At 39.9% G+C, this 26,244-nt stretch overlaps 1 protein-coding gene across 3 annotated transcripts in view; it reads left to right on the top strand.

Annotated features, from left to right (window-relative positions):
* The window catches only part of fndc3a (fibronectin type III domain containing 3A), a 74,081-nt gene that overhangs the window by 17,624 nt on the left and 30,213 nt on the right, over positions 1-26,244 (top strand). Inside the window, exons 1-2 of one of the 3 annotated variants that reach the window (XM_053646690.1) lie at positions 16,186-16,249; positions 19,628-19,703. In XM_053646690.1, coding sequence (XP_053502665.1) covers positions 16,238-16,249; positions 19,628-19,703 — 88 coding nt within the window. In that variant the 5' untranslated portion in view covers positions 16,186-16,237. Of the gene's footprint in view, positions 1-16,185; positions 16,250-16,324; positions 16,906-19,627; positions 19,704-26,244 lie in introns of those variants that run through there. The other 2 variants (XM_053646689.1, XM_053646687.1) reach the window with 2 other exon arrangements.

Here is a 26,244-nt window from a genome sequence, read left to right as displayed (position 1 = left end):
CTGCTTCAGAGAAGATTATGTTGTAAACCACAAAGTCTTAAATAGACCAAGTATTGTCCGTTTTAAGTCTTTAGTGTCCCTGCATCCGGAATCTATCTCTCTAAGCAAATAAAAATCATTTTTATTCAAATGAAGTCTGACATTTTGTTGCCGTTATCTCCATGTGCTTCATTCAAAAGTCACACCCAAAGGATAAAATTGCAGGTTGGTCTAAAGTGTGATAAGACCATGATTTAGGTGACTGGCTGTTCTTATGGACACTCCAATGAAATATAATCAATGTTTAATCACCTTCTTAGGATGTCAAATGCAAGTTCTCATTTATAGTCAGTGCTACTTTTGTCCTTGCCAAATATTAATTGCAAACAATTTTGTACAAATTTAAATTACCATTTGTTTTTTTATTATTAAAGGAAAACTTCACCCTGATACATGTTTTAATATGTTTGTACAGAGATATATGGTATGAGACGTGTTCTAATTTGTAGCTTGTTGCTGTATGTTCATTATTTCCATGAGAGGTTAATGATCTTCAGTGCTGATGATTGCTAGCACAGTTACAATAGTGTTTAATAGGAGAAGAAAACATCAGTTATCTCAGACAAGTGAACAAAAGAGCAAGATCTTTTTTTTTTTTTTTGGTCACTAACCATTTTCCAGAGAAGCTCAAGATCATGTTAATGAGAAATCCAAAGTAGAAGTAGTGGTGACCTTAAATGTTGAACTCAAATTTCTAGAATGCAGTGCAGTGATACGACGAGTTGCACTGAGTTACTGCGGAGACTCAGTGGAGGAAGAAGGTGGTGTTAACGTGAACGTTGAAGCTTTGGTAGCTGATCCTTTTGAGGAGAGTGTACAGCTGAGCAGGTGAGAGAGCTGGACAGTCTCTTTAGGTAGCGATGAAGGTAAGTACTTAAATCCCACTGGCACTGTTAGCAGGTAGTTGAATGGCATTGTGGTCAACTGAAGCAGAAAGTATGCTTCACTTTTTATGTGTACGCTAGAAACAGCGTACAGTACGCGTGACGCAAATTTCGTCATCAGCAGAGTACGCGTGTACTGTAGCGTGCCGCCAGATTTGTCAGGTCACACATGCGTGTTTAATTATTTTGCACTATTTAGTTGTTCCACAAGGTGGCAGCGGTGACCCAGGGCCGTTGATTCTCAAGGTAGTTGAAGAAAAAATGGAAGAGACTGAAACGGGTGCAGGTTAGAAAGTATCCATATTTGTATAATTCTAGCCTTAAAGTGTATAAGCATTTGTATATGAGTGCTAATCGTGGCGCGAGATTGCTCAAGCATTGTTCTTCGTGTTGTGATTCTTCCTCGTTGTCATCCTTTCGCACCAGAAGACCTGCTTTACTGCTCTGTACTGACTCTTGTAGGCCAGGAGGGGTAGTGCAAGTTGTCGTAATGCACATGCGTCGACCGCCTGTGTACGCGTACATGTCAAATGGGGAGTATACTTTGAAAGGCTATGCATAGGACTGTGCACACACTAGCGTACATGTTAAAAATTTTTTTTAAAAAAATGAAGTATACCAGTGGCTTTAGACTTTCATTACAAAATAACTCTTGGATGCCGCTGAAGAGCTCTCAATATTATTTATATGCAAGTCTTTCAGTGAGGATTTTTCCTTTAAGTGCATGCCAATACCTATATTAAACCAAATCAAGGTTTATAATTTGACTTAAATGTACAGCACATGCACATTCCCGATAGACGTTGCATACAAAAGGTACAAAAGAGTTCCCCTGAGTGTTACTACCTCAGGGTAGACCCCTACCAGGCCCCTTAAAGACCCAGGCACCTTCATCCATAACTGCTTTCAGATTAGGTTAATATTGGCCGTGCATACTGTGAATCCACATGCACAAAGAATGAATAGTTAGAATTGTTAGTAACCATGATGCAAAGGCTGCGCATCTCTGGTTACTCAACAATCTGAGTTCTGCCCAGTTTTGTGCATGGCTGTGGTTAGATAGTTCCGCAGGCTGAGTGTCTTGGACTGAGAGTCAGTTTCTTGTCAGTTAGAATAATGATCAGCACTTTCAGGTGGCTGTTTTTCATTCACACTTTGTCAGATGTCTATTATTACACAAGTCTGGCAGTTGCTCTTGACCATGTCATTCTCCCAGATCTCTGAGAGAAGGCAGATTAAATAGCACACTCCTTATTGGAACCCTGGGGCTGTTTAAGTAACTTAAATTGTTTAAACATTTGTTCAGCATTTCATTACACTATGGAAAAGATATAGGCATTTCTCAAAGTTGAATGCAGATGGGATAGAAAAGAAGAAATGTTTAACCTTTTGATAATATTGAATATAGTTTGTATATTTTATGTGCCATAGATACAGGATACAGTCATGTCGAATGCATGCGGTGGCTGAACGTACTGCAGAACAACATTCCCTTATACTATCCATCATGTGTCCACGCCTCTAGCTGAGTGGTCTACTCCATAGGAGGCTGAAATAGTCTGCAATGACACACCAACATACTAGTATCTTCTATTCAGTTGGATAGAAATAGGTTTATCCATATGAGGGACATCCTGGAAAATGAGCAGCTGGCCCCAGTTCTGTGTGAGTAAGTGTGTCCTGCATGTTCCTGTCAAAAAGAGCAGAGATATTGGCATTCTGTTTAAGAAAATGTGCCTCATAGGTGCAGGCTGCATACAAGATAAATCGAAAGTGCTTGCAGCCATTTTTTCCTGTGTTGTCAACATAGGCGCTGGAATCTGAATGACCTTTATAGGTAAAAGCTCAAAAGAAAGCAGTAATTGTGCTTCTAACACAAGTGCCTTGGTGCAATTTAATGACTGGAAACTTGTGAAGGTGCTTCTGAGTATAAGTGACAATCTCCCTAGAGTAACAAACATGGTTTGGTCATATACAGTGGTAATACATGTTCATAATAATCTAATGATCAGTGTGGATATATGTTATAGTTAATTTATTGGTGTAGTGGGGTGAGGATGGTGTTGGAGTACACATGTACTATGATGATTCGCGTGGTTCATGAGTTAGCCGATTAGCAGAGGCCTATCGCTGAGCGCTGGCTGTATATGTATGCAACACACAACTACGCGTTTGGAACACTTGCTAGAAAATGTATACATATAATTAATCATACTTGCAGGTTATGATCCAGACGCGCAAGACGGTCCAAATAAAGTGGGTACGGCCCCATCTTTAACGGATAATCATTTTGCAAATCCCGCATTGACTTCAACTAGATTTGAGAAGCAGTTGTTAGTGAAATGACGGGAACAAAAATGAAGGTCGGAGTTGAACTGCTGTGGTATCATTTTTAAAATGAACTCTAACCACTGACACTTTACATCCTCATCCTGTGGGAGTCCATGCAAAGTGGTTTTGCTTTTGCAGTGCAGAAAACAACATCTTCTAGACAAACCTAACTCTTTCAGGACACAACTACAACTGTAACGTTTGAGAGCGGGTCAAAGTACACGTTGTTCGCGAGCAGCCAATGAAGACCAGAGGTGGGGTTTGTACAGGAAGTCTGGAATTCCTGATGACTCGTTTCAGCTGTTCAGAACTGGTTCTTTCTTTTGGGAGTCAACAACTCCATTGGTCATTCACTTTTGATTTTTGAAACTTTGCAGACTTTTTACATTCACAAACGGCAGTATAACACACTACATGAATATCTGCATAATAGGGGCACTTTAACGTTCATCTTGTCTGGGAGATGACTGCACTGCTCCTTCAAATGTACAAATAAAACTCTGCATAATAAGCTCGGACCATATTGCACGGTGTTTAAAGACTACATCTTTATATATGACGGTGAGAGGATAGAAAGTAATGAGCGTCCTCCAGGTCAAATGTCATAAACCATTCACGTAGAATATTTGAAGAAAGCCACACGTGTGGGGAATATCCATCATTTTCAGAACATATAAAAATCTTGAAATGGAATGAAATTGGCCTCTTTGCTCATGTGGGAATAGAAACCCTCTGGTAGTATGATTGTATTGCTCTTTTGTTCAGCCATAAGGGCATTTTCAGTCTGTGTTAGAGAACAGCCAACTCCCAGCTGGCAGCAGAACTTAAAATGTTAGGGCTTCCCACAAGACTTAAAGTTCTTTGTAATTGTTGACAAAACCGATGGGTTTCGCTGCGTGAAAAGTGAACTACAGATTGGATGTGCTTAATTATTAAGTAATTATTTTTCCAGCACACCTTGTTTGCATATTGAATAGTGCATCTTGATATAGTAGCTAGTTATTGGTGGCTGCTGGACTTTCTTGCTTCACTATTCTTTTACTGAGTCCTAACAGGGGCTGAGGAGGAACATTAAGTTCATGAACATCATGAGCCACTTCACAGAAAGATCAGAGACCATTGGGGCACATACGTCTCCTCCAGTTATCTCCAGGGGAGGTGGTTGAGAGGCGGTAGTGTGCAGAGCTGTGAAAGATCAGGACATGTTCTGATAAAGGGCTGGACATATCGCTAGCCTTGGACAAGCAGGTTTCATAGCCAGTCAAAAAAATTTTTTTCTTATGCCTCTGTCCTGAGACTTTATTCTCGCAATAATGCTACTGTATTCTCAATCTTGTCTTTTTATTATTTATACTGTCTAGGAAATATCTTTTGTTTGATAGCTTTCTCTCTGTTTGAAGTATATTTTAAGGCTATTTCAGGGGGTGTATTACAGAAAGATCCTAACTTTAGAATCCTATCTTATCTGTTTGGTAACCATGGCAATTTCAGTTAGGACCTCATTTAGGACAAAAGCTATTACAGAATAACATTTCCTAAGTGCATTATCTTATCGCAAATACAGATAGGAAAAGGGTATTACAGAAGCATCCTAACATGACAAAAAAATCCTAAAAAGTGTCTTATTTAGGTTAAACCCACTTGTGTCCTAAGACCAATGATAACGGTCACATTACAATCGTCATATCTGAGAATGGCGTTACATTTATTTCTGATGCAAGACAAAGAACTGTGATGTTTAAAAGTGGAAAGACTTTTGGAGTACTCTGATGATGTTCTGTGCTTTGATGATAAAACACTAATAAATAATTACAAACTTCTAAGTAATATGATAATGCAATTAGCACAGGAATTGCGACCAACATTACAGAAGCCAACGAACTGTCAATACCAGTCATAGTGCAAGTGTTGTTACTGTTCAACTTACTCCATTTTCATTGAAAGTTTAATTCAGTTGTTGGTTGCTTGGTAACAGACCTGAGAGTTGATTATCAAACTCGATGGAGCAGTTGAAGATTTCTTAACTAGATATGAGATACGATTTTGTAAGGTCGCATAAGAATCAAGTTAAGATTTGCGTCAGTCATACGAATTTGTGAAAAATCTTAATTTAACTTATCAGATCTTAACTTAAGACTTAAGATAGAACGTTTCTGTAATATGTACCCCCAGGTGTACAAATTAGTAATAAGTAATACTAGATGTTTTAGGTTGAGGCATACTTCTTGCACAGTTGTTGTCAAGTTTTACTTGTTTATAGCTTTGCTTTTAGGTTCAATCCAGAGAAGGAAAATGAATCCTATTGACTTTTGCAAAACCTAAAATTCATTTTGCATGTTAAGATGTTTAAACGTTGTGTTGTTTTTGTTTTTTTTTTTACGGTGGACTGATGCACCTTGCTACTTTAAATATATAACGCTTGCTTTCAAATCCCACCGTCTGCTGCACTACACACATCAGTGAAGGTGCGATCTGCTGACTGGTACAAAAAAATAAAGCCACTAGCCAGACTAAAATTATATTTTACTTTGCCAATGACTTGGTGACTTTCTCATGTGCTGCACTTAAATAGCCTACTAGCTGGCCATATGTTATTACATAAGCTAGTACTTTTGAGTCTAGCTAATAAGCTTTCCATCAATGAAACTTATGACTGGGCAGCACACTGGAGCTTTAATTTTCCTTGGCAGGCTAGCAAATTAAATTCTGATTTGTCTACCCCTGTGATGATATGGGCTTCGTGAGGTGTGGCTAGCACAATTTTGTCTTCGGGCTTCCGTGAAACAGAATGCTGAGCCACCTTTTTTTGGCAAGCAGACATTGCAAGTATCTCTCTCATTTTTGCATTTGATTCAGCAATCACCAAATAACCAGGACTGTTGAGGTATGCCTTTCCTCGTCAGAAAAATGGAGAGGTTTATACTCTGTAGAAATTGAAGGCCATGATGCTGTATCTCTGCTGTTGAACATCAACCAGAAGAGGCATGGATGTGGCTCAGAGGCAGTGTTGGAGTCATGAATTATAGCCTACCACAGCACCTGAGTAATGGCCAGATCTGTGCCTGCTCAAATCATCAGCTGTCAGAAGCAAGCATTAATCTTGTTGGGCTTTCTGCCTAACCCAGTGCCATTTCTCCCTCTGGTCATTGCTGAACAAAGCAATGTTTCCATAGCAATGCGTCCTCCCTTGTTCTGATTTCGCTCTCTTCTGGTGTGCGTGCGTCGTATAAAGGCAGAGAAAATGGTAATCGTTGAGAACGTTCTCAGTAGGGCTAACAAAGTGTCTCAAATAACAGCGCTTTCTATTCACTGCGCTGGAGCCGAGTTCTTACTCTTGTCACCAGGAGCATGTTGATAACACCAAAAGGATAAGGTTGCATTTGCATAATAGGTTTCAGTAGCACTGGGCTGCACCTATTCAGCTCTTATGATGTCCTGCAAAAAGCAGACTGAAGTTTGCCTTTTGTGTTTGCCGTGACCTGATTTGGGACATGTAGTAGATCTTTGAGTCTCATGTGGGTTTAGATCTGGGTGAGATCTGAATGTTCTCTTACAGATAGTAGGCCTTGGGCTGAGGATATACATGTCACACAGCTCATTTTACTTGCCATCTACTATCTTCTGGTTTTCTCACAATGCTCATTGGATGTTTAGGATGGATTATAGTTTTAGATTTATAGATTTGTAGCTATTTTGCATTAGTACATATTCCTTAGCCAAAGATAAACCTGTTTGTTTTTTTAATTTATTGTGGTTTGGTTAATTGTTGGAAATATGTGGTTTGGTTGATTGATGGAAGTTGGGCTTGTTTGAAAAGTGAGCCATGCTTGAGATACAGCTGAATCAAACTGCATCCGGTTTTGTTAGTGCCATGCCACCACCCAGTCTGTCTCAGAATTAGGAGACACACCAGAGAGGCCAGTCTGGAGAACAGTCATTCCTGGTCTCCTCCAGTCAGATTGATTTCATCGGCCCATCGTGGTGTAAGTCAATACTCCCCGTAGTGACTCTCTCATTCTCTCCGGTCAGAGCCGTACTTTCACCGTTAAGCACCCTCACCTCACTTCTCACCACTGGTACCAAGCGGGCTGTATGGTTATTACTGAATTTTTTTTTTTTGGCCAAAACCCAGTTGGATGCACGTGACTGGCATTACACTCATGTTGCTGATCTGCGTCCAGTTCAGTTGGGTGATGGAAAGCAGTTTTTTTGCTTGGGTAGTGTTCTGCTGTTTTGTTTGACAGAAGTTCAAGATTTGAGATGATAAATAAGCAAAGAGTTCCAACATAATGCAGTTCACTGTGTGCTGGAGCACCTTATTTGCAAGCTAAATTTGTATTCTCTGAACATAGAACTTTTGAATGAGGTTATTTGCATTTTCAAGTCAGGGTTAGGTTTTTCTCGCTCTTCTTTGGAGCGCCATTAATTGCTGTGAATGTAAATCATATGCATGTTTGCAAGCTTGTAAATTACTTGGTAAACAGCGTAAATGTGTTGTGTTTGGGTTTGTTGTATGACCAACGATAAAAGCCACTGACAGAATTGCACATCTTCAGTTCCTTTAGCCAACAGTTGTCCATTAACTTGGTCTGAATTTAGGGTTTCAGTGCTACAAAAAGTACAAATAGCCTAATAGTTTTCTTCAAGCCAAGCAGTGATGTTTCCTCTCATTTAGATTTAGAACTTCCCATACTATCAACCATAGAGGATACAAATCTAAACCAAACACGTAACATTATGACTCAAATAATCATTCAGCAAATTTCACACAATTAATGAGCAATAAGATGTTAGAATTACAATGAAAATATTGAACCTGTGGCACGGTGACACAGCGGGTTGCCATGGTGCTTTGTACTTATTCAGTGTATGAGGAAAGGATTAGTAGAGAATAAATACTTGCTACTGTAAATTCACCAGCATGACTAATGAACCATATGTATTATCTCTTGAATGGTTATTACAGCTGTTTGAGTTGTAGTACCTGAAATATCTTTAATTGTGGAATACGTCACTTTAGAAGTATTGCTTCTCCACTTCTCCGCAATTCACCAGAAATGAATTATTTACAATCTCTACCATAGTAGCTCAATAATAATCCAAATGCCAAGTGGCTTTATTGATTATCTTATAACACAAGCTGTTTATGTTAAGGTCACTTCATGCTGACATCACTCATAGCTGATACGTTATTCAGCCCATCAAACCTCTTAGCAGCTCCTACTCTGATTTTTAAGAGGTTGTCAAAAATAAGATTTGTTCGGACGCTTGCTGATTGAGATGATCATAACTGAGAGGAGCACGAGTTATTACACTCCTACACTGTTGCACCTTCTTAACTCAAGTGATGGCTACATCCTATAGTTTGCTCCTATTGCTAGGCTCAATAACAGACTGATTGGTTATTGATCACTGGAGCAGAGAGATTTTGATTTTAAACCGTTACATTCAGACTACTCTGGATGTATTCATGCCCATACAGAGGACAATAATTCATTGTTCAAACAGCTAGAGTGAAAGTTTACAGACTGGTCAGTAAGAAAAAGTTCTATGCAAATAGAAAAACCAAAAAGCTCAAAAAGAAAAGCCATATGGAAAAGATATTGGGGAATAAAAATGTAATTATTCAATTGATCTAAACCTGGCAGTATAGACAGACCTTTTCCTCCTAGCTTTTTATACCTTTTCCTCTAAAGCATGGAATTGAATACTTGTTGTCAATACTACCTACAGATCCCTTTTACTCACTAAAATCCATCAGTTTAGTTGTACAGCATTAGCAAAAAGCTAAATCACAGGACACGTGGTTGTCCAGATGGTATTCCTTCTTGGGCCTTAAAGCAATGTGCAGCTGACCTACTACTAGCCACCGGTCATTAATAATACTTGTTCACTGAACAGCGTGACTCGCCACAGCTCAGCAACACATGCAAATGGAGGAATATTTGTATCCCGGCCGAGTGCTTGCTTCACTTTCACATAACTCTACCTCTAATAAAATAATACCTGAAATTCAAATAAATGATTTTGAAATGGAAATGGGCATATCTCATTTATTAAAATAAACTTTTTCCACGTTTCTCTTAGAGTCAGATATTTACTAATGGCAGCATGCGCACCCTGTACTGTTCATGAGTTCATTAGGGTGCTCCGCTCCACCACGTTACAGCCTATATAGCAGCAAAAAAAAAGGTGAATAGGAGGTCAGTTGGGATTTGTCCTAACTAGATTTTATTTGGATCATGTTGGAGAAATGTAAGCTAAAGTTAACAGCAATAAAAAAAAAATTACTGTGATTTAAGTAAATAAAAATTAATATGAAAATGAAATCGTCATTTAGAATAGCTTAAAGTATTGAAATGGCTGCTCTCTTAAATCCGCTGGAAAATGCACTTTTGTAAAGAGTGAGAAACTTAAGCTAAGACATTACGATAACCTACTACTGATGATTTTTGTGCCATTAGAGAAGCAGTTTCACCCAGACATTAATCAGGAAGACTGTGACGACTGTGTTTAATCACTCAGTACTACTTCACTATTTTTATCTCCTCCCGTATGTCCCGGCTTCGCTTGCATGGTACCTGAGCAAGAAGTGTAACCAAATTCAACAAGGGGACTTGAGAACAGAGTGGAATGCTTGGTTTGCTGAACTGTTCCATACCATCTGGTGGAAAAGTGCTATTAATAAACTATTCGTGTCAGTTGGGCATTGTAGTGAGTGAGAATATATGACCTCTTTCAAATGTCACTTATATACGTTTCCCATCACCTCATGTCTTGAAGGTCTAGTAAAAGGTTGTGCTGAAAAATCTCTTGCCTACAGCTCTTACCAGGCAAGTAAAGCCCTCGGCAAGGAGTTCATACATGTAAAGCTGTTCTCTCGCCAATCAACAACGATCTGAACCCTGCTGTCTGACCATTATGCTGACCAAAACAAAACCAATGGCAACACTTACTACACTAGATCTATATCCAGCACTCCACAGCTATATAAAAGGAATATGATGGAGAGGATTGGGAAATTGCATGTATATCTAGGAATGCAACAAAGAATTTTTATGTGACAGTGCATGTTTTTTGGTACTCCTTAATATATACAGTATTAAGCAATCAGGGGTGTTGTGGAACATCTAGTTATTATTTAGCTCTGTATGATTGTTGCTGTGCAAAGGTAGGTGCTCAGTGAACTGAAGTGCTGTCGGCTTCTGCGCATGCTCACTTGCTCACCTTTTGTGTTATTAATGGCACCGTGCGTTCATTTTAATGACCACGCTCACTGATGTTGCTCAGTGCCCTCAGGTCAGCTGCCCTCACACTCTCTCTTAAAGATTTGGGTTTATGTTAACCATAAGTCATGTTTCCACTGAAATTACTCAGAACAATTCATTTTTTCAAGGGACCATTTGGTTCCTCCAGACTTTTTGTTGTCTGCGTTTCCATCGCGGTCTGAAGTACCGTGAAGATTAGGCAAATTAGTTTGGTGACGTGTGACTGCTCCTTCCAGTCCAGGATGAATTTTCTTGTAGTCCTGTTTTAATTTCTCGAGCGTCTCTCGGCACCGTGTGTGTGTTTCCTGTGTGAACAACGCCCAGCTCGCTTAAACCCACTTGATATTTTTCAGTATACCCTTTCATTGCTGTTCGCTGTTTCCAGTTCCCGCTGTATTTCGTCCTCGGCATAAATACTTAAGACCCGAACCTCGTCGTCGGTCCATCGGTCGAATTGTTTAAGAAACTCCATTGTGTTGATTCAAATCGTAATAAACAACTGTTATCACTGAGGTTTACGAAGTTACCCTTCTTGCTTGTGTCGGAGCAGCGCCGTAGGTCTGGGATGAATCCCAAATGACCCTTTGTTCCCTACAGAAGGGCCCTACATCTGCAGTAATTCTTTTTGCAGCCTACGTGGTGCACTTTATGATCAGTAGGAGGTTATTTGGGATGCAGCCAGAGTTTTTGCCTGTATAGTGAGGGCACAATGTGGTGAGCAGCGCTGAAATGGCTCACAGCTTTTTGTGTCAGGTTAATTTTTAGATGAACTCATGTGGCCTGCTTATGTGGTTTCTTAAGTTGATGGACAACACTGGTTTAAAAAATTCGCTTATTTGATTAAAACGGTAAGAGCACTGTTTAAATTCAAGCCAGATATCTATTTATATGAGTGATGTAGCATGGGTTCGCTTTAGCTAGCATGGGAAGAGTACCATGTGTAGCTTGTGTATGCACCGCAGCAGACTTAAAAATGCTGGTTGAAATAAATGCTGTGTGCACTCAACCAATCTGCATGTTCAGCGCCCAAGTCCCACCCCCAAAGTTCCTGGACTTTGAAAAAGTACCACCTCCCGATTTAGGGACTTTCAAAGGGGGAAATATTTTGCCCAGAACTTAATTTATACCCCGGTCCCTGCGGTGGAAACACACCAAGTTCCTCCAAAAGTCCCTAGTTCCTGGGGAAAGCTCCTGCGGTGGAAACATGACTATAAGATGTTTTAGCAGGTTACATGTATTGTTGGAAGATGCTGTAGAAGCTCCTCTGGATATTTGCACAGTTTGCAGTTCACTGCTGTGATGGTTAATACCGAAAAACATCCAGATTGCTGTATATTGTATCACATGGTCATTGGATGTTGCCATTGGAACATATTTTACAAGTAAGAGGAAATAAGCACTATATCAGATTGATACCCGATACCAGTATTGGTATTGATGCATCCCTTTATATTAAACACTTACTCGTGCTGTGTATGTCCATGTAGTCAGCCCTGTTTTTAGTAAACGAGCTTGAGGAATGAACTGTGGCCAGCAACATGGTCCTTAATGGAAAAGTCCTCCTTCTAATTCTTAGTGTACAGACTTATCAGTGTAATAACCGTACATTCATAGTGCCTTGTAAGTGATAATTTACAGCTTGTAACAGTCATTCCCAACCTCAGCATGTTCAGCGTGAAATGGGGGAAGGAAACATGGATGCCTCCTTGAAAGCACGTCTCCTGTTTGCTCTGTTAATGCATGTAAAGCTCATGAAACACTAATTTAACCGCACTTATTTTATTTATTTATTTATTTATTTATTTATTACAGTGACAACAGCGCACACTAGTGAGTACAGTTAGCAACAAGCTAGCCAGTGGATAATAGCAGGTAGCGTTAGCAACAAGCTAGCCAACTAACATTGTTTTAGTGAATTAGTGTTACAGATTTAACCAAGTACTGTCTGTATATTAACTAATCTAAAGCCAGTAGAGATGATGTAGCCATGTTGATTTGATGCCTGTAAACAGGGAAGGAACTGATAGTCGAGAAGACGACCAAATGTTGAATTCAATTTCAAGTTGAGAGATTGTTTGATCCTGGAAGCGGGAGGGCTCTGAATAACACAACCTCTCTCTTGTACACACTCAAATGTACATGTACACGCAAAACCCCACTAGACACACTGCTATGCCTCCTCTCGCTTGCTCAAGACTGCTGGATTGAATTCTCCCCATCCTCCTCTCCCCATCCTCGTCTATATATCCCGATATATCGCGATTGCATTTTCGGTGGCTTTTACCAAGTTGTATGCAGTAGCATCAGAACACTATGAAATATTTGTAGGATGTACAGAGAAACCACAAGTCATGATGGACTAGGTTTAGGGAAAAGGCCATCAAAATCATCACATGGCTTCATTCCATCTTTTCACAAACATTAAGCAGATTACTACAAGACGGAGGAAATTCATCACTCTAACTATGTGCTGCACAGCTTCCTCTGTCCTGCTGAAAGGACAAATCAGCTGTCACTTCACTTACAGATCAAATAAGCTGAGATACGCCACCACTAAGAAGCCTGATGCTGCTATGTTTTTGAAAAAAAAAAAAAAAAAAAAAAATTATTTTTTCCAAAACATAACAGCAACATCAGGCTTCTTAATGGTGGCGTATCTCAGCTTATTTGATAAAATATGCATTTATATATAAAATGGGCATCTACAATATACACACACACAATGTGCGTGTGTGTATGTATGTATATGTGTGTATATATTGTAGATGTTTATTTTATATATAAATGTATATTTTATGGTATTATTCTTTCTAGCTTTACATTCTGTATAACTCGTCTTAATAAATCCTGAACTCCACACCCAGCAGTTTCACGGTGACTTGGCTGCTGTGCCACAGTGTCAAGCGGTAAACAATTAAAGAGGAACAAATACTGAGGAACCCGAGCCTTGACTCATGGAAGGGGTAAAGACGTCAGCCGTTAACAGACGTGAACGCAACACCAGCACTGGCCAATCTCCAGGGCAATAAAGCCAGCGCTAACTGCTGTAGCCGTGTTTGCTAATCACTCTTGCTTCCCCCTCCCTGACAGCCTTGCGCTTCTTCCCAGCAAGTTCAGTGTGCCCATGACGCCACAGAAGGAATTGCATGTCCCCATCTCTAATCTCTCTAAGCAAATCATGTATTACTCATTGCTGGGGAATATCTTGAATATCTTATCTTTTGACATTTTAATTTCATAATTTGCGGTAAAGTTATTACAATGGTCTGTTCTGTGGTGGTGAGAGAGTCTCGTGTTTTCCGAATATGATTGCTTTCCATTTCATTTTTTTCCTGTCGTTAATCAAGATCCACGTCGAGGTTCAGGGTCGGGGAGAGACACAGACGCAGCCCGCTGCCTCGTGGCGTTCTTTCCGGGAAACATTTCCCAGATTTAAACACACTTCTGTTATCTAAAACATTTGGAAAGATCTCTAAGCTGCGGTCATGGTTTGCAAACACAGTGTACAGTAGGGAATTGCTTCGAAGCTTTGGGTTTGTGTGCTGCCGTTATCCTGAGCTATATTACCAGTCTTTTGTGCCATATTGCTGTTTGACATACAATACTCGAGTTTTACGGCTTGTATCAAATGAAAGCGGCTGAGGCAGGGTGTGCGGTGGTATACACCTAAATACTCCTTCACTAACTGTTCCTTAAGCCACTGGATTAGTGCCAAAACACAGCTACTAATGAGACGCTGCTTTAACACAGCAGAAGGCCCCCAAACTCATTTTCTTACACATCGATCATAGTATTAATAGAAGCTGTGCAGAAGGTCCCTCTGCAAACTGAGAGAAAGTGTGGGGGGAGGATGAGAGATGGGTTTGTGTGTGTGTGTGTGTGTGTGCGCATGTGCGTACATGCAAGGCCATCCTATCACAAGTGGACATTTGAGAAGGATAGCTGTTCACACCTCGTATTTTCATGCTTCTTGAACGAAGCTTACACGAACACGTCGCCAAGTCTTCCGACCCAGTGCCACTCCAGTACTATCCAGCACCAAATCAAAATCCAAATGACATGTTTTTATTTATCTGCCGGATTTCATTTCCCAATTAAGTTATCAGCTCTCGTAGCAGTTGATAAAAAATTCAAAGCACAGCTGTTCTCTGTCAGAGTTCAAGGATTAAAAAAAAAACCCCCAACAAATCAGTTCAAACGCAGCTCTAACGAACTTGACCATGTTGTGCAGGGCCATAAACTCAAATGTATTATCAAATATCAGATCTGTATTTACAGTGGAGCTGTAGTGTAGCTATACGGTTTGCATTTCTAACAGTCCAATTGACAGCAATTTCAAGCTCCTGTAGAAAGATTTGTTTGTTTGCTTGCTTTCTAATTACGTGCGCTCGATAGCTTTAATATAGCATATATTATGTTATAATATATCTTTTTAAATATTATGTATTAATATAGCAAACATCCCATATGACTAAATATATACTGACAAACCTGCCGCTTCCAAATACTACACATTAATAAAGCATTATTAAAAGGACAGTATTTTTTAAATTTTTTTAATTTTTTAAAAAATTTTTTTGGTTATTTCAAGAAGGTGTATTGTTTCATAAAGAGTGCTCAAAAAATGATTGGCTTCTGGGCGGAGCATGTGGTGTTGAGACCAGGTGAGACCTGCCTTCCTGAAGACTTTTGCTCGAACCAAAATCTTGACCCCCTGATTATGTAAACATTGCCTGAAGAACTTGTGTTAAATTTTGGTTGGAGATGAAACCTGCAGGAAGGTAGATCTGAAGGAAGAGGATTGGTAACCGCTGCTGGGGTTCTAGTCTAGTATGTGGTAGCATTGAAACTGTTTAGCTACGGGTAGTGGTTCCACTTGGAATGCGCTTAGTGAAATTCTGTTAGTACGGGAAGTCTAAGATGGAGCTTGTCTTACACGATGATGCAAATAAATGCAAAAGTGAACATTTCTAGCTTCATTGGCAGATGAAAGCATTTTGCCAGTAGGCTCCTATATGCCAGCCTCTAGTCTTAGGCTAAGGTTCAGTCTAGACTTCACCTTCGACTTCACAGCCGTATGCAACCATCGCAAGCCCGTTTTCCGAGTTCCGTGGTGTTGCTCAGCCCCAGTGTTTCTGCCTCACTTCCATTATTCTCTCATGAGCAGCGCACAGGTGATTAGCTGTTCTCATCTCTTCCAGCGTGGAACGCTGCGGACATCGGCACGGCTTATTTGTTGAAGGGGTTGCTGTGGAGACTGGCGGTGGCAGTGAGGCAGCGCGAGAGGGGGAGAGAGAGATAGATGGAGAGAGAGAGAGCCATCCATCTGCTGCAGAGAGTGCAGGCGATGAGATAAAGCGAGAGAGAGAGCAAATACGTGCTATGCTCCCTGTATCTAGTAAACAGATTCCAGCTAGCAGCCAGAGGCAAGTCGTACCTCCTCGTCTATCGCTGGGGTGGGAGCAGGGGTGGGGGCGTGATTGGAGTTCAGGCGGGCCCTCCATGTTTCCATTGCCCGTTCACTTTCATGAAGGGTGGGTGAAAGAAAGAAGGTGACTCCAACCCCCTAGAGTTGTGTGTGTGTGTGTGTGTGTGGTGGTGGTGGTGGTGGTGGTGGTGGTGGTGGTGATGGTGGTGGGGGGGAGGGGGGTGGCATACGAGATTCCTGACACAGTGGCCAGCCCTGCTGAAGCAAGCACGTTTGAATGGGAAGAGATGCGGGCAACAGTAAGTGGCAGATTGTTCCTTCTCTCTCTCGCTCTCTCTCTCTCTCTCTCTCTCTCTCTCTCTCTTGCTCTCTCACACACACACACACACACACACACACACACACACACACCCCTTCTCTCTCTCTCTCTCTCTCGCGCGCGCTCTTGCTCTCTCTCTAGCTCTCTCTGTAGACACTCGCATTATGTTTGACTCCGTGCATGCTTCTGGAAAAAGAGGAGCCAGAATCGTGATGTGTCCTGCATATACAGTTGATTTTGGAGAGTTGTCATTAAGGCGAAAAAGGGGACAGATAAGCCGGCATTTTGCAGAACAAAGGAAAGACGCAAGCAAGTGAAGAGACACTGTTGCATGCGTGTGCAGCCAAACGACCGTAGCATCTTTGACTCTAATTCAATAAGACTTCCCTCAGCCACCCCCTCATAGTTCCGCTTTGCTAATGCATCACTGCGTAGGTGTACGCGAGAGTGTGTGTGTGTGTGTGTGTATGTACGTACGCGTGTGCACAGAGGGCCGGTGCATGTGTGCGTCTCTGGCATTCATGAATGAGAAGAGGGAGTGAGAGGGAAGTGCAGAGGATGGCTGTGTTGGGGGAGACACGCAGCCGGAGCCCCATGCCGTGGGAGTATAGGCATTATGACAGCAGCAAGACTGAGGTAAAGCGAATACACACAGCGTGTCTTCTGTTTATTCATTAGTGTTTTTCATATGAGATGTGCTCAGTGGGAAAAGAATATTCTATCTAGAATATTCTGGTAACCTGATTAGATGCTTTGGCCTGCTGTGTAATATTCTGTTAAACTTTCTTTTTGCTGAATGTTATGGCGGTGTAATTTTTGATGTGTCACTGAAGCTGTGCAGTAGGTTTTTATTCTGATCTGCTTAATGTGCTAACGTAGTCTGAAGCAGGTGCCACGAGCCTCTTCAAGTTGATGTACATTTTTGCCCGTTCCTAGCTCCATACACTTCTGAACTAGGTATTTAGTTTGATTAGCTTGATGGCTTGGTTTAGGTGTGGCTTTGAAAGAACAAAAAAAAAATTCCTGGGGGATCAGACGAATAAAGACCATTCTGGGAAGCACTGTTTTAAGCTCATTCACCCATATTTCAACTCTGCAGCTACGGGTTAATGCCTACAGTCTGACCAAGTCTAAATTTGTTCTGAATTACATGATTTACATTCACATCTGTTGCTCTTTTCAGTTGTTCTTCGAGCTGATATGTTAGTTGTTTTTCTTTTTCTTCCACAAACGAAGCGTGAGTGGCTATGATGGAAAGCACAGAATTAATTTCTGCTCGAATGATGGGCTCCAGTCTGCTATGATCAGCCTGACAGATCGGTCGCCCTCTTTTGTGGTCGCTATGGCAAACCTGAAAACACAAGGCTACAAAAGCTAATAATGTTCCAGCTGCATTGCATTTCATTCACCATGGCTTCACCTCAACCTTTCATGTACCATCTATGTTTTTTTGTTGTTGTTTTTTTCTTCTTCTCCATTTTCTACACATAATCTCAGTGTGGAAGAGTGCAGGCTATGAGCTTATTCACAATGAGAATAAGCCCCCCCAAACACAAAAAAGACTTCCTGGTGGAGGTGTTTAGATCAAGACCCCCTGCATTGCTGAAACAGATCAGTGCATCTGCTTTCCGCTAAGCCAGATGTGTCATGAATGCTCCTTAACAAAGGCTCAGCAGAGGGCTGACTCAGACTGGTTTCAAGAAACAAGTGTCCCTGTAATGAGTGCCGTTAGCGTGCCTCTGTGACGTGGGTTTGAAAGTCATAGCCAGGAACAGTGTTATTTACCTTTAACTGCATTTCAAGAATGATTAATGGCTTCAGATTAAATTGGAGCTGCATGGTATTTCGATATTTCAGTTGTATTATATAATTTAAAGGTATTAAATTATTATATAATTTAAAGGTATTTATATTTCAGTTTGGTAAATTAGTTGAAGTTAATTAAAGATGATGTGCTGCTCTGTTTTTCAACCTCTTCAAAATCAGCTTTTTCGAAGGTGGTAGACCTCACTTTGAACCGGTTTGCCAAAATGTGAGGTTTCCATTGTTTTTTTAATTTTTTATTTTTTTTTAGGTCTTTCATTGCATTAGAACAGGATGATTATACTGAAGTTTGCTTTCAAGGTGTAAACACTGACATTTAAGTGAGGAATTAAACATGAATAAGCATGCTGTTATGATCGTGTTACTGATGCCAACATGAAGTTGATCATTTTCCAATAATATCATGTTCCAAACTGTTTTTCCCCCTCTTTTACCACAGCAATTTTGCAGTGGTTATAATTATTTTATTTATTTATTTGTTAATGACATGATTATAGCTACATTTAATGCTGTGGAACATCTGGAGGACAATCACTTACGTTATAGCAGCTGTAAATAGGTTTTCCATCACCAGCTTAACTTTTCTTTCTCATGATGTTATTAAAACAAAACAAAAATGCAGTTTGTTACTCTGAAACTTGAAAGTCCTCTGACTAAAAACATATTGACTCCTGAGAATCCATCCTTAGATTGAGAGAACTTTTAATAAACATCTTCAACCCTAACGGGTTGCCCTCTCAACTATCATTTTAAACTCCTGTTACTATGGAAACAATAATGTATTCAAAGGAGCACTTTAATATAAACTTGTGATTTGAATTATAGCTGGCACTGTTGTCAAAGCTGCTGTTATAGGAAATTAATCAATCACCATCATCTGACCAATCAGATTTGAGCATTTAATAGTGCTGTGGTGTAATGCAGCAGAAAACTTTTGTAAAATGGCAGTTCAAAACTAACTGTAGAATGCGGGACTCCTCAGTGCATGGATGGCACATCTGCTTTACATATATTGCATGTTTAACCTTTACCCATGTTTCCACACATGCGAGTATGTTACGTGTCAGATCCGTTTAACAGAAACCTTTTCTATTTTCTTTTCCGTTTTTTTTTTTTTTTTTTTTTTTTTTTTTTTAAAAAGAAGTGTTCATGTACTTTGTGGTCAATCATTAATGTATTTATAGCAGGAAGCAGAGAATAAGGACAGCTGGCCCACTGAAACTAGGATGTTCAGTCCTAGATCTAGGAAACTAGGATGTTCAGTCCTAGCCCTTTTGTTGGCCCAAAAAAAAAAAAAAAATCCAGCAGAAAGTGTACTTTTACTGCATGGACCAAGGACAAAACCATAAAACTGAGAATTCCAACAGTTTATGTTCACTTTACTCTTTACACTTATTTATCAAACCAGTTTGTGTAGTGTTGATAAATCATACTGAACTGGTACAGCTTATCTCTGTAGTTACAGAAGTGAGAGTGGAATAAAAAGCCTTATTCATCACTGTGTTTCTGAATTGAATTTCTTTACACTTCTTAGGTAATCTTGGTGCAAGTAAACCCAGGTGAGGCCTTCACAATTCAACGAGAGGATGGTCAGTTTCAGTGTATCACAGGTAAGACTATTACCGATTTCTTGATGTTTGTTTGTTTGTTTTTATTGTACTTTTTTTTCCGTCATTCAGGTTAATCAGCAAATCATGAACAATATTACAGGAAGTGTGCATTACCATTTAAAGTACAAGTTCTTGCAACCAGATTTATACTTTGTAGACCTGACTATAATTAGCTCGTGGTGGATGGATGTTTTTGTACAAGCGGAAAAGCAATAGTGATTTTATATTATGTCTTCATTTATCAGTTACTGTCACATTTTATTTTTTTCACTCCTCACCTCAAATCAGATTTGAGCATTCAACCATGCATGCCATCATGTTAGATCATGTTATAATATTATAATGTTTGATCTATTTCCTGTTTTGCTCATGCAACATATCCTTGGCTGCGTCAGAAATCGTGCACTGACGCAGTATGTACTCCAGTCGATGCATTACCTGCCAGGAGGTTCAGACTTGCCCAAAGATAGAGCTTTCAACCAGACGATGAGCCAGACGTACTTCCAGATCAACACAGAGGTGGTTTTAGAAACCCAAAGTCGGTTAGTTCAGTTCAGTTAGAGAACAGACGCTACAATTAAAAACTGAATGCATCTGATCAGCAGAAGTCAGGTTTCGTTTATCAAGAATAATAATGAACCTACCATTCAAGCAATTGCCACCCCCGAATTGCCTGTAATTTGAAAGCGAAAGTGAAATGTGCACCGCCACACGGGCATTCATAAGCAATTTAAAAGCAAGGGGGAAAAGAGGGAAAAGCGCCAACGACACCCTACCCTAACGGTGATACCGGTGTTATCACACGTCGATTTTCCTCACCGTCACATCCCTAGTGTTAATAAATAATTATATATTTATTAATAATACAAGTTTTGCAGTGCTTTATTAATCACTGTTTAGTAATCCCACAGCATTAATAAAACACTGCTTTCATTCTGAAAAAGTGATCTTCAGTCCGATTCACACTGTCCACTTGCTGTAAGCACTAATGCTGCACATGCATGAGTTGTTGTGTGTCAGTAGAACATGGAGGCTGGGGACAGTTGAACAGCAGAACACTTCAGATGTAACATGAGTCTGGGACTGTAATCAAACAGCCTAATTACCTTTCTCCTGGTCTCCCATGTTAATGTACAGCTTCTCATTACTTCACAAACTCGGAGCACATAGAAAGTGAACCTGTGTGATTGGAAAGGATTTTTATGAAACTTAACTTATTAAAAGTGCAGCAGGATTATTTTAAGTGTTTTTGCGTCACACTGTAGTTAAAATGAAAGCGTTTCATCCTTTTCGTCATGTGCGACACTCCTCAGAAATGCGTTCAGTGTGAAGTGGCCTTTAATTATGTTGAGAGGTTTGCGATATTAGCAGTTGAAATGTGAGCTTGATTGAATAGAGACGCTGGTGCCTTGTCCACTCAACAGTGATGCTTTTTTCATTTACTCTACAGCTCTGAGTTGTCTTTATCCCGCTATAGTGTTGTGCACCATCCAGAAGTCTGCAGTCATTTTATTTCGAATAGGCAGGGAATGCGTTCCTATGCACTTTAAGGTTTTCTACTGCTTTAATTTTTTGTTATGTCAGCAAATTGGAGGTTCGTGAAACTGCCATGCATGCTAAACCACCCTGCTTTACAGAATATATTTTATTTATGCAGCAAGCAAAACACTTCAGTCCTTTACCATTTGAAAAGGTGGTGTGTGTTTTTTTTTTTGTTTGTTTGTTTTTTTTTGTTTTTTTGTTTGTTGGTTTTTGGGGGGGGGGGGTGTTGGTAGTGAATCAAGAAGTTGTCTGATCAGATTACTAGTACACAAAAACTACTGCTTGTTGTACAGCCTTTTACATGGCTAACTGCCTCCAAGTGCTTCTTGTGGTCATTCATTGATTTGCTTTCTTTTTTTTAATGGTGGGTAGTTTGCTTTTTTTTTTTTTTTTTTTTTTTTTTTTTTTTTGTTGCTTTGGGTTTATTTCAGTTCCTCACTATTTTATAACTTTCCAAAAATGTGTTTTTAGTACAGACATGACATAAGCTTTTACTGCTTCCTCTTCTTTCTGTCAGTTTATTGCTTATGATTAAGTGTGTATCAGTTTCTTTTTAACACTGGAAATTCCTGAAGCTTTGATGTGCCAAATCTTGATGGTGGATGTCTGTTAATTGTACTGGACTTTAACCAGGAGACACTTAAAATGATAAGTTTTATACTTGATCCTCCTCTGAAATGTGGGACTGAACACAACAGCTATTGTTTATGCAAATCATAAGCTCATTAAACAAAGAATAAAAATAAATCTGTAAATAAACCTACTTTAGTATACAACCCATAATTTTACCTTCACTGTACCAATACGTACAATGAGTGCTGAAGCTAAAGCGTTTATTTGCACTGTGTACACGGCCACTTCATCAGGAGCTCTATGATTGCTACATGCACTTTGTCTTTAATGTATACTGATTGCTTTGACCTTTTATCATAACTGCATGAGGTAGGGCAAGTGGCCACAAAAGTCACTCTTGATGTATTAATTATATATCCATAACATATACATGCAGTGTCGTCCAAGATTGAGATTGTGTACAATAAACACTACACACAAAACTGAAATAATTATTTAAAAGCAATAGGAGAAACTATTTTTGTTTCAAAAAATGTCATTAGAACTGCATTTTAATGTGAACTATGTTCTCTCAGAAATATCTGCTGTATTATTTATTTTACTCTCCATCCACTGGAAGTTTTGAACTATGTCCTCTTCCCCTTCGGTTTAAATATGATGATGCATACATGTAAAATCCCCTTGTTATCCATTATTATGGGGAATCCCAGAGAACTTTCAACACAGAGATAGATCGATGGCTATTGACCTGTACAAATCAAAATCAAAACCAGTTGTTTAATGATGGATGTGAGCAAAAACTTTTTCTGATCACACACACCATCGGCATGTTCAAGTGTTAAGCGGGGGCCGCATAAAAAAGAAAAGCACCCGATAGGCAGGGTAAAGTATGGAAGAGGATGAGAGATGCTTTGGAGCGGTTTTGTAGCCGGTGGTTCAAGTGCTCTTGTGAAGATGGAAGGGGATGATCTTAACAAACCGTGAATTCTGCTAATTAAAAAGATGTTCCAGAGACAACATGGCTGCTTTTGCAAAGAGGTTCAGACTTGGCCAGAGATGGAGCTTTCAAACAGATGATGAGCCAAACGCACTTCCAGATCACCATAGAAGTAGTTAAAGAAACCCAAAGTCAATGTTTAGCAATGATCATGCCAATGTCTGGATTTGAACTCTACTGAAAGTCCACATGCACAAACCTAGACATATAAAGAACCTTACATGGTTCTGGAGTGGTCCAAGATCTTCCTTTGTTATACATTAGAGGAAATCAGAAAATATTCAGTTTGTGTGTGTTGATAATTTTGAAACCAATGTTTTGTTGAAATAAATAAATAATTGCAAACTTTTGTGCTTAGAAAAGTTCAAATAATCCTATATTATAATGTCTCTTTATGTTTATGCTCAAAAAGTCCCTTAGAGCAGTGGTTTTCAAAGTGGGGGCCCCCTTGGGGGCTGCCAGGGGGTGCCCGGGGTGTGAAAAATAAATAAATACATGATTTTTTACGTGATTTTTTTTCAGTCAAACACACACGCACTCAATTCATAATGTAATGTAAAGATGTAATTATTAATAAAAAAAAAAGGGCGGAAATATTCAGAAGTCTGTATTTTTAACGTGTTTTAAAGACATCTTGCAAAAGGGGGGCCTCGGTCAAATGTTAATGCTATTTGGGGGGCCTTGCCCTGGAAAAGTTTGGGAACCCCTGCCTTAGTGCATTTTTTTAAATCTTATTTTATATGAACTTTTGCTCATTTTCTTGTGAAGGGGTGGCTGTCATTTTAGAGTGCACTCTTGTCTATACCTGTGCTAGAAAGTTGAGTCACTTCTCTGACAAGATGTTTCAAGTGTATTTTGTTGTACGTTATAAACTCAACCAAGACTTCATTTTAGAGACGGTCGGAAAGATCTTTTGATATTCTGCTGGAGTGTCTCCATACTGTAGAGGAAGCCAAGCAGCTCTTCCCCACGTGATGTGACCGAATCCTTCTATTTGGATTGGTGCTTTATTACCTAGGGTTAATTCTAAAAAGCCTGTGTGATCTTGCCAGACCTGGAATACCTGACATGAGGTATTTGAACTGACTAAAAGCCAAGAGATGTACTGATGATGATAATTACATTACCCCACCATTCTGTGTAAAATGAATCCAGTCTGAATAAGGGTTATGTGAAAGTAAAATAGCAGCCCGTGTCCGTGTTCGTCTTTCACGTGTGTCTAGGACTGAAAGCACTGAGAGATGCAACACTGAGTTTGCACCACCCTTGTGTTTAACTAACAGTAACATTGCAAGCCCACTGTAAGTCTCCTGAAACACTGGTACTGCATCACTGACGGCGTTAAAAAGTTTTTCTTTAAATGCGTTTGATGTGGATGCACTCCGATGCATCTGATGATGGAAGTCATGGTGATGGAGAACCCTCTCAGCACAGCAGTCAGTGTTCTCCCTGTTGAACGCTCAGTCACAACAGTCAGTGTTGGCGCTCTGTGGGACTGCTATGAGATGTCTTGCACGTTCACTGTGTGTGAATGGTTCTTTTGTGTTCAGCTATTATGTGGGATGTATGAAAACATTCTGAACTGTGACTGACTCAAAGAAAGACTTGCTCTGCCAGTGTCTCTGATTGGCAGTTGGTGCCACAGTAGGACGTGGAGTGTATCCGAAAGTGAAAGATTAGTGTGCGCTGCAAAGGTTTTGATTGGGCAACAAGTAGTGCAGGTTATTTTGCCTGATTTGAGCTCTTCCTCCGCACTGTTGACGATGTTGAGAGTTCATTTGTGCATACTTTCGATTTGGTGGTATTGCTGTTGCAGTGTGTTTCCACTGGTCATGCTGATCTCTATTCTCTATAACAAGGCATACGTTATGTCAGAGGTCACGAAAATGTTTCATATATTGAATGTATGGCAACACAAAGCCGTACAGACTTGAGGCACTGTAATGAAAGATTTAGGCTTGTTTTTGACAACATTGAGGAAAACCTGCCGGTTAACAGTTGAAGCATGGAAATATATGTGACTGTGCACCTGATACACATTGAAATCCCTACTGTACTTAGTATACAGCATTTGATATAAACAGATTAATTGGTTAAATTTATTTTTAGAATTTTTTCTAAATAAAATTGTATTTTAAAATATCAAACTCCCTAACCATCCGCAACTTTTTCTAACTGCTGTTCATACAGTGTTACATGGCAGCCTTATGCACTCTGAGGAAGGCGCTGTCTGCCCTCTTCAGCATACATTAGCATACACCCATAGGCTAGTGTCACTGTGATTGACAGGGCAGAGAACAGACAATTTTGCTCCCTTTGATCCCAGCCACAGCTATGTGTGGTATCATCGCGATTCAAACCCACCAATCTTGCACCAATCTTGCACCAATCTTGCACCACTTCAGAGCCCCAACAGTTGGTTTTAAAAAAAAAAAAAAATTATGCAACAGTACTCTATTGCTGGGAAGTTAATAGAATGCCTTTGACAATTGTGATCTGATATTTTTGTCCTATTGCCCACTCCTAATATGTGCCATAGCACAGGAGCATCCTTAAAAAATACAAGGCACACCTGTTCTCCCATTTCAAGAGTAAAAGTCACTGTCGCCTCTGGTTTCTACCTCCCAGATTTCCGTAAAGCCGCTTTATGACTATATCTATAATTTAAAAATTACATTGAATCAGATTGATTATTTACCTAATTATCAGTAAAAGTGATCCAAGCTTTACTGATGAAATACTTTAACATTTAAATAAGCCTAACCTAGAAATGCTAGTGATGATTTATAGGTAGCTGATAGAAATGTTCATGTTGTGGGCATCTCACATTCTTAAGTAGCAGAAACTAAATGCGTTAAGCATCTAATAATAGTTGCACAAGTACAGCTTTATGATGCAGTTTGATTATGATGAATGCCGGCTGTGTTCTTGTAATGAAGTTGGCTTGGTCATCGAGCTTCACATGCTCTCTTTGGCTTGAACAACGTGGAGACATGCTAGTCATACCTCAGATATCTGTCATGGGTTTTTCACGCTCGATAAATGATGTGTAGGGTTCTAGGTGAGGATGTGGCACACTTGGATGTGGAGAAAGCACTTCTCTGTAGTGGTTAACCTCAGGCATTTTCCCATAAACAACTGCTATACATAGATCACCCCTTCCTGACTAAAACGATGTGAGTGGCCTAAATTTACAAGTGTCTTTTCCTGGAGGCGTGTGAAGTGCAGGACAAAGGAGAGTGAGGCGTGTGCTAACTGGCATGTTTCTGCAAGCGCTTGTCTGTCAGTGACGCTGGCAGATTGATGACTCACCGCTTATCATGCGTTCAGGGAGGGAGGTGGCTGTGCCTGATTCATTCATTAACCTTGTTCGTTCTGAGGTTAACTTCTATTGTTCTTGACCTTAGACTGAACTGGAGGCAACACTGA

The sequence above is a fragment of the Ictalurus furcatus genome, chromosome 17 (genome assembly GCF_023375685.1).
Source record: "Ictalurus furcatus strain D&B chromosome 17, Billie_1.0, whole genome shotgun sequence".
Lineage (NCBI taxonomy): Eukaryota > Metazoa > Chordata > Actinopteri > Siluriformes > Ictaluridae > Ictalurus > Ictalurus furcatus.
Note: the sequence above shows the minus strand (reverse complement) of the source record. Positions and strands in the feature narration are given on the sequence as shown.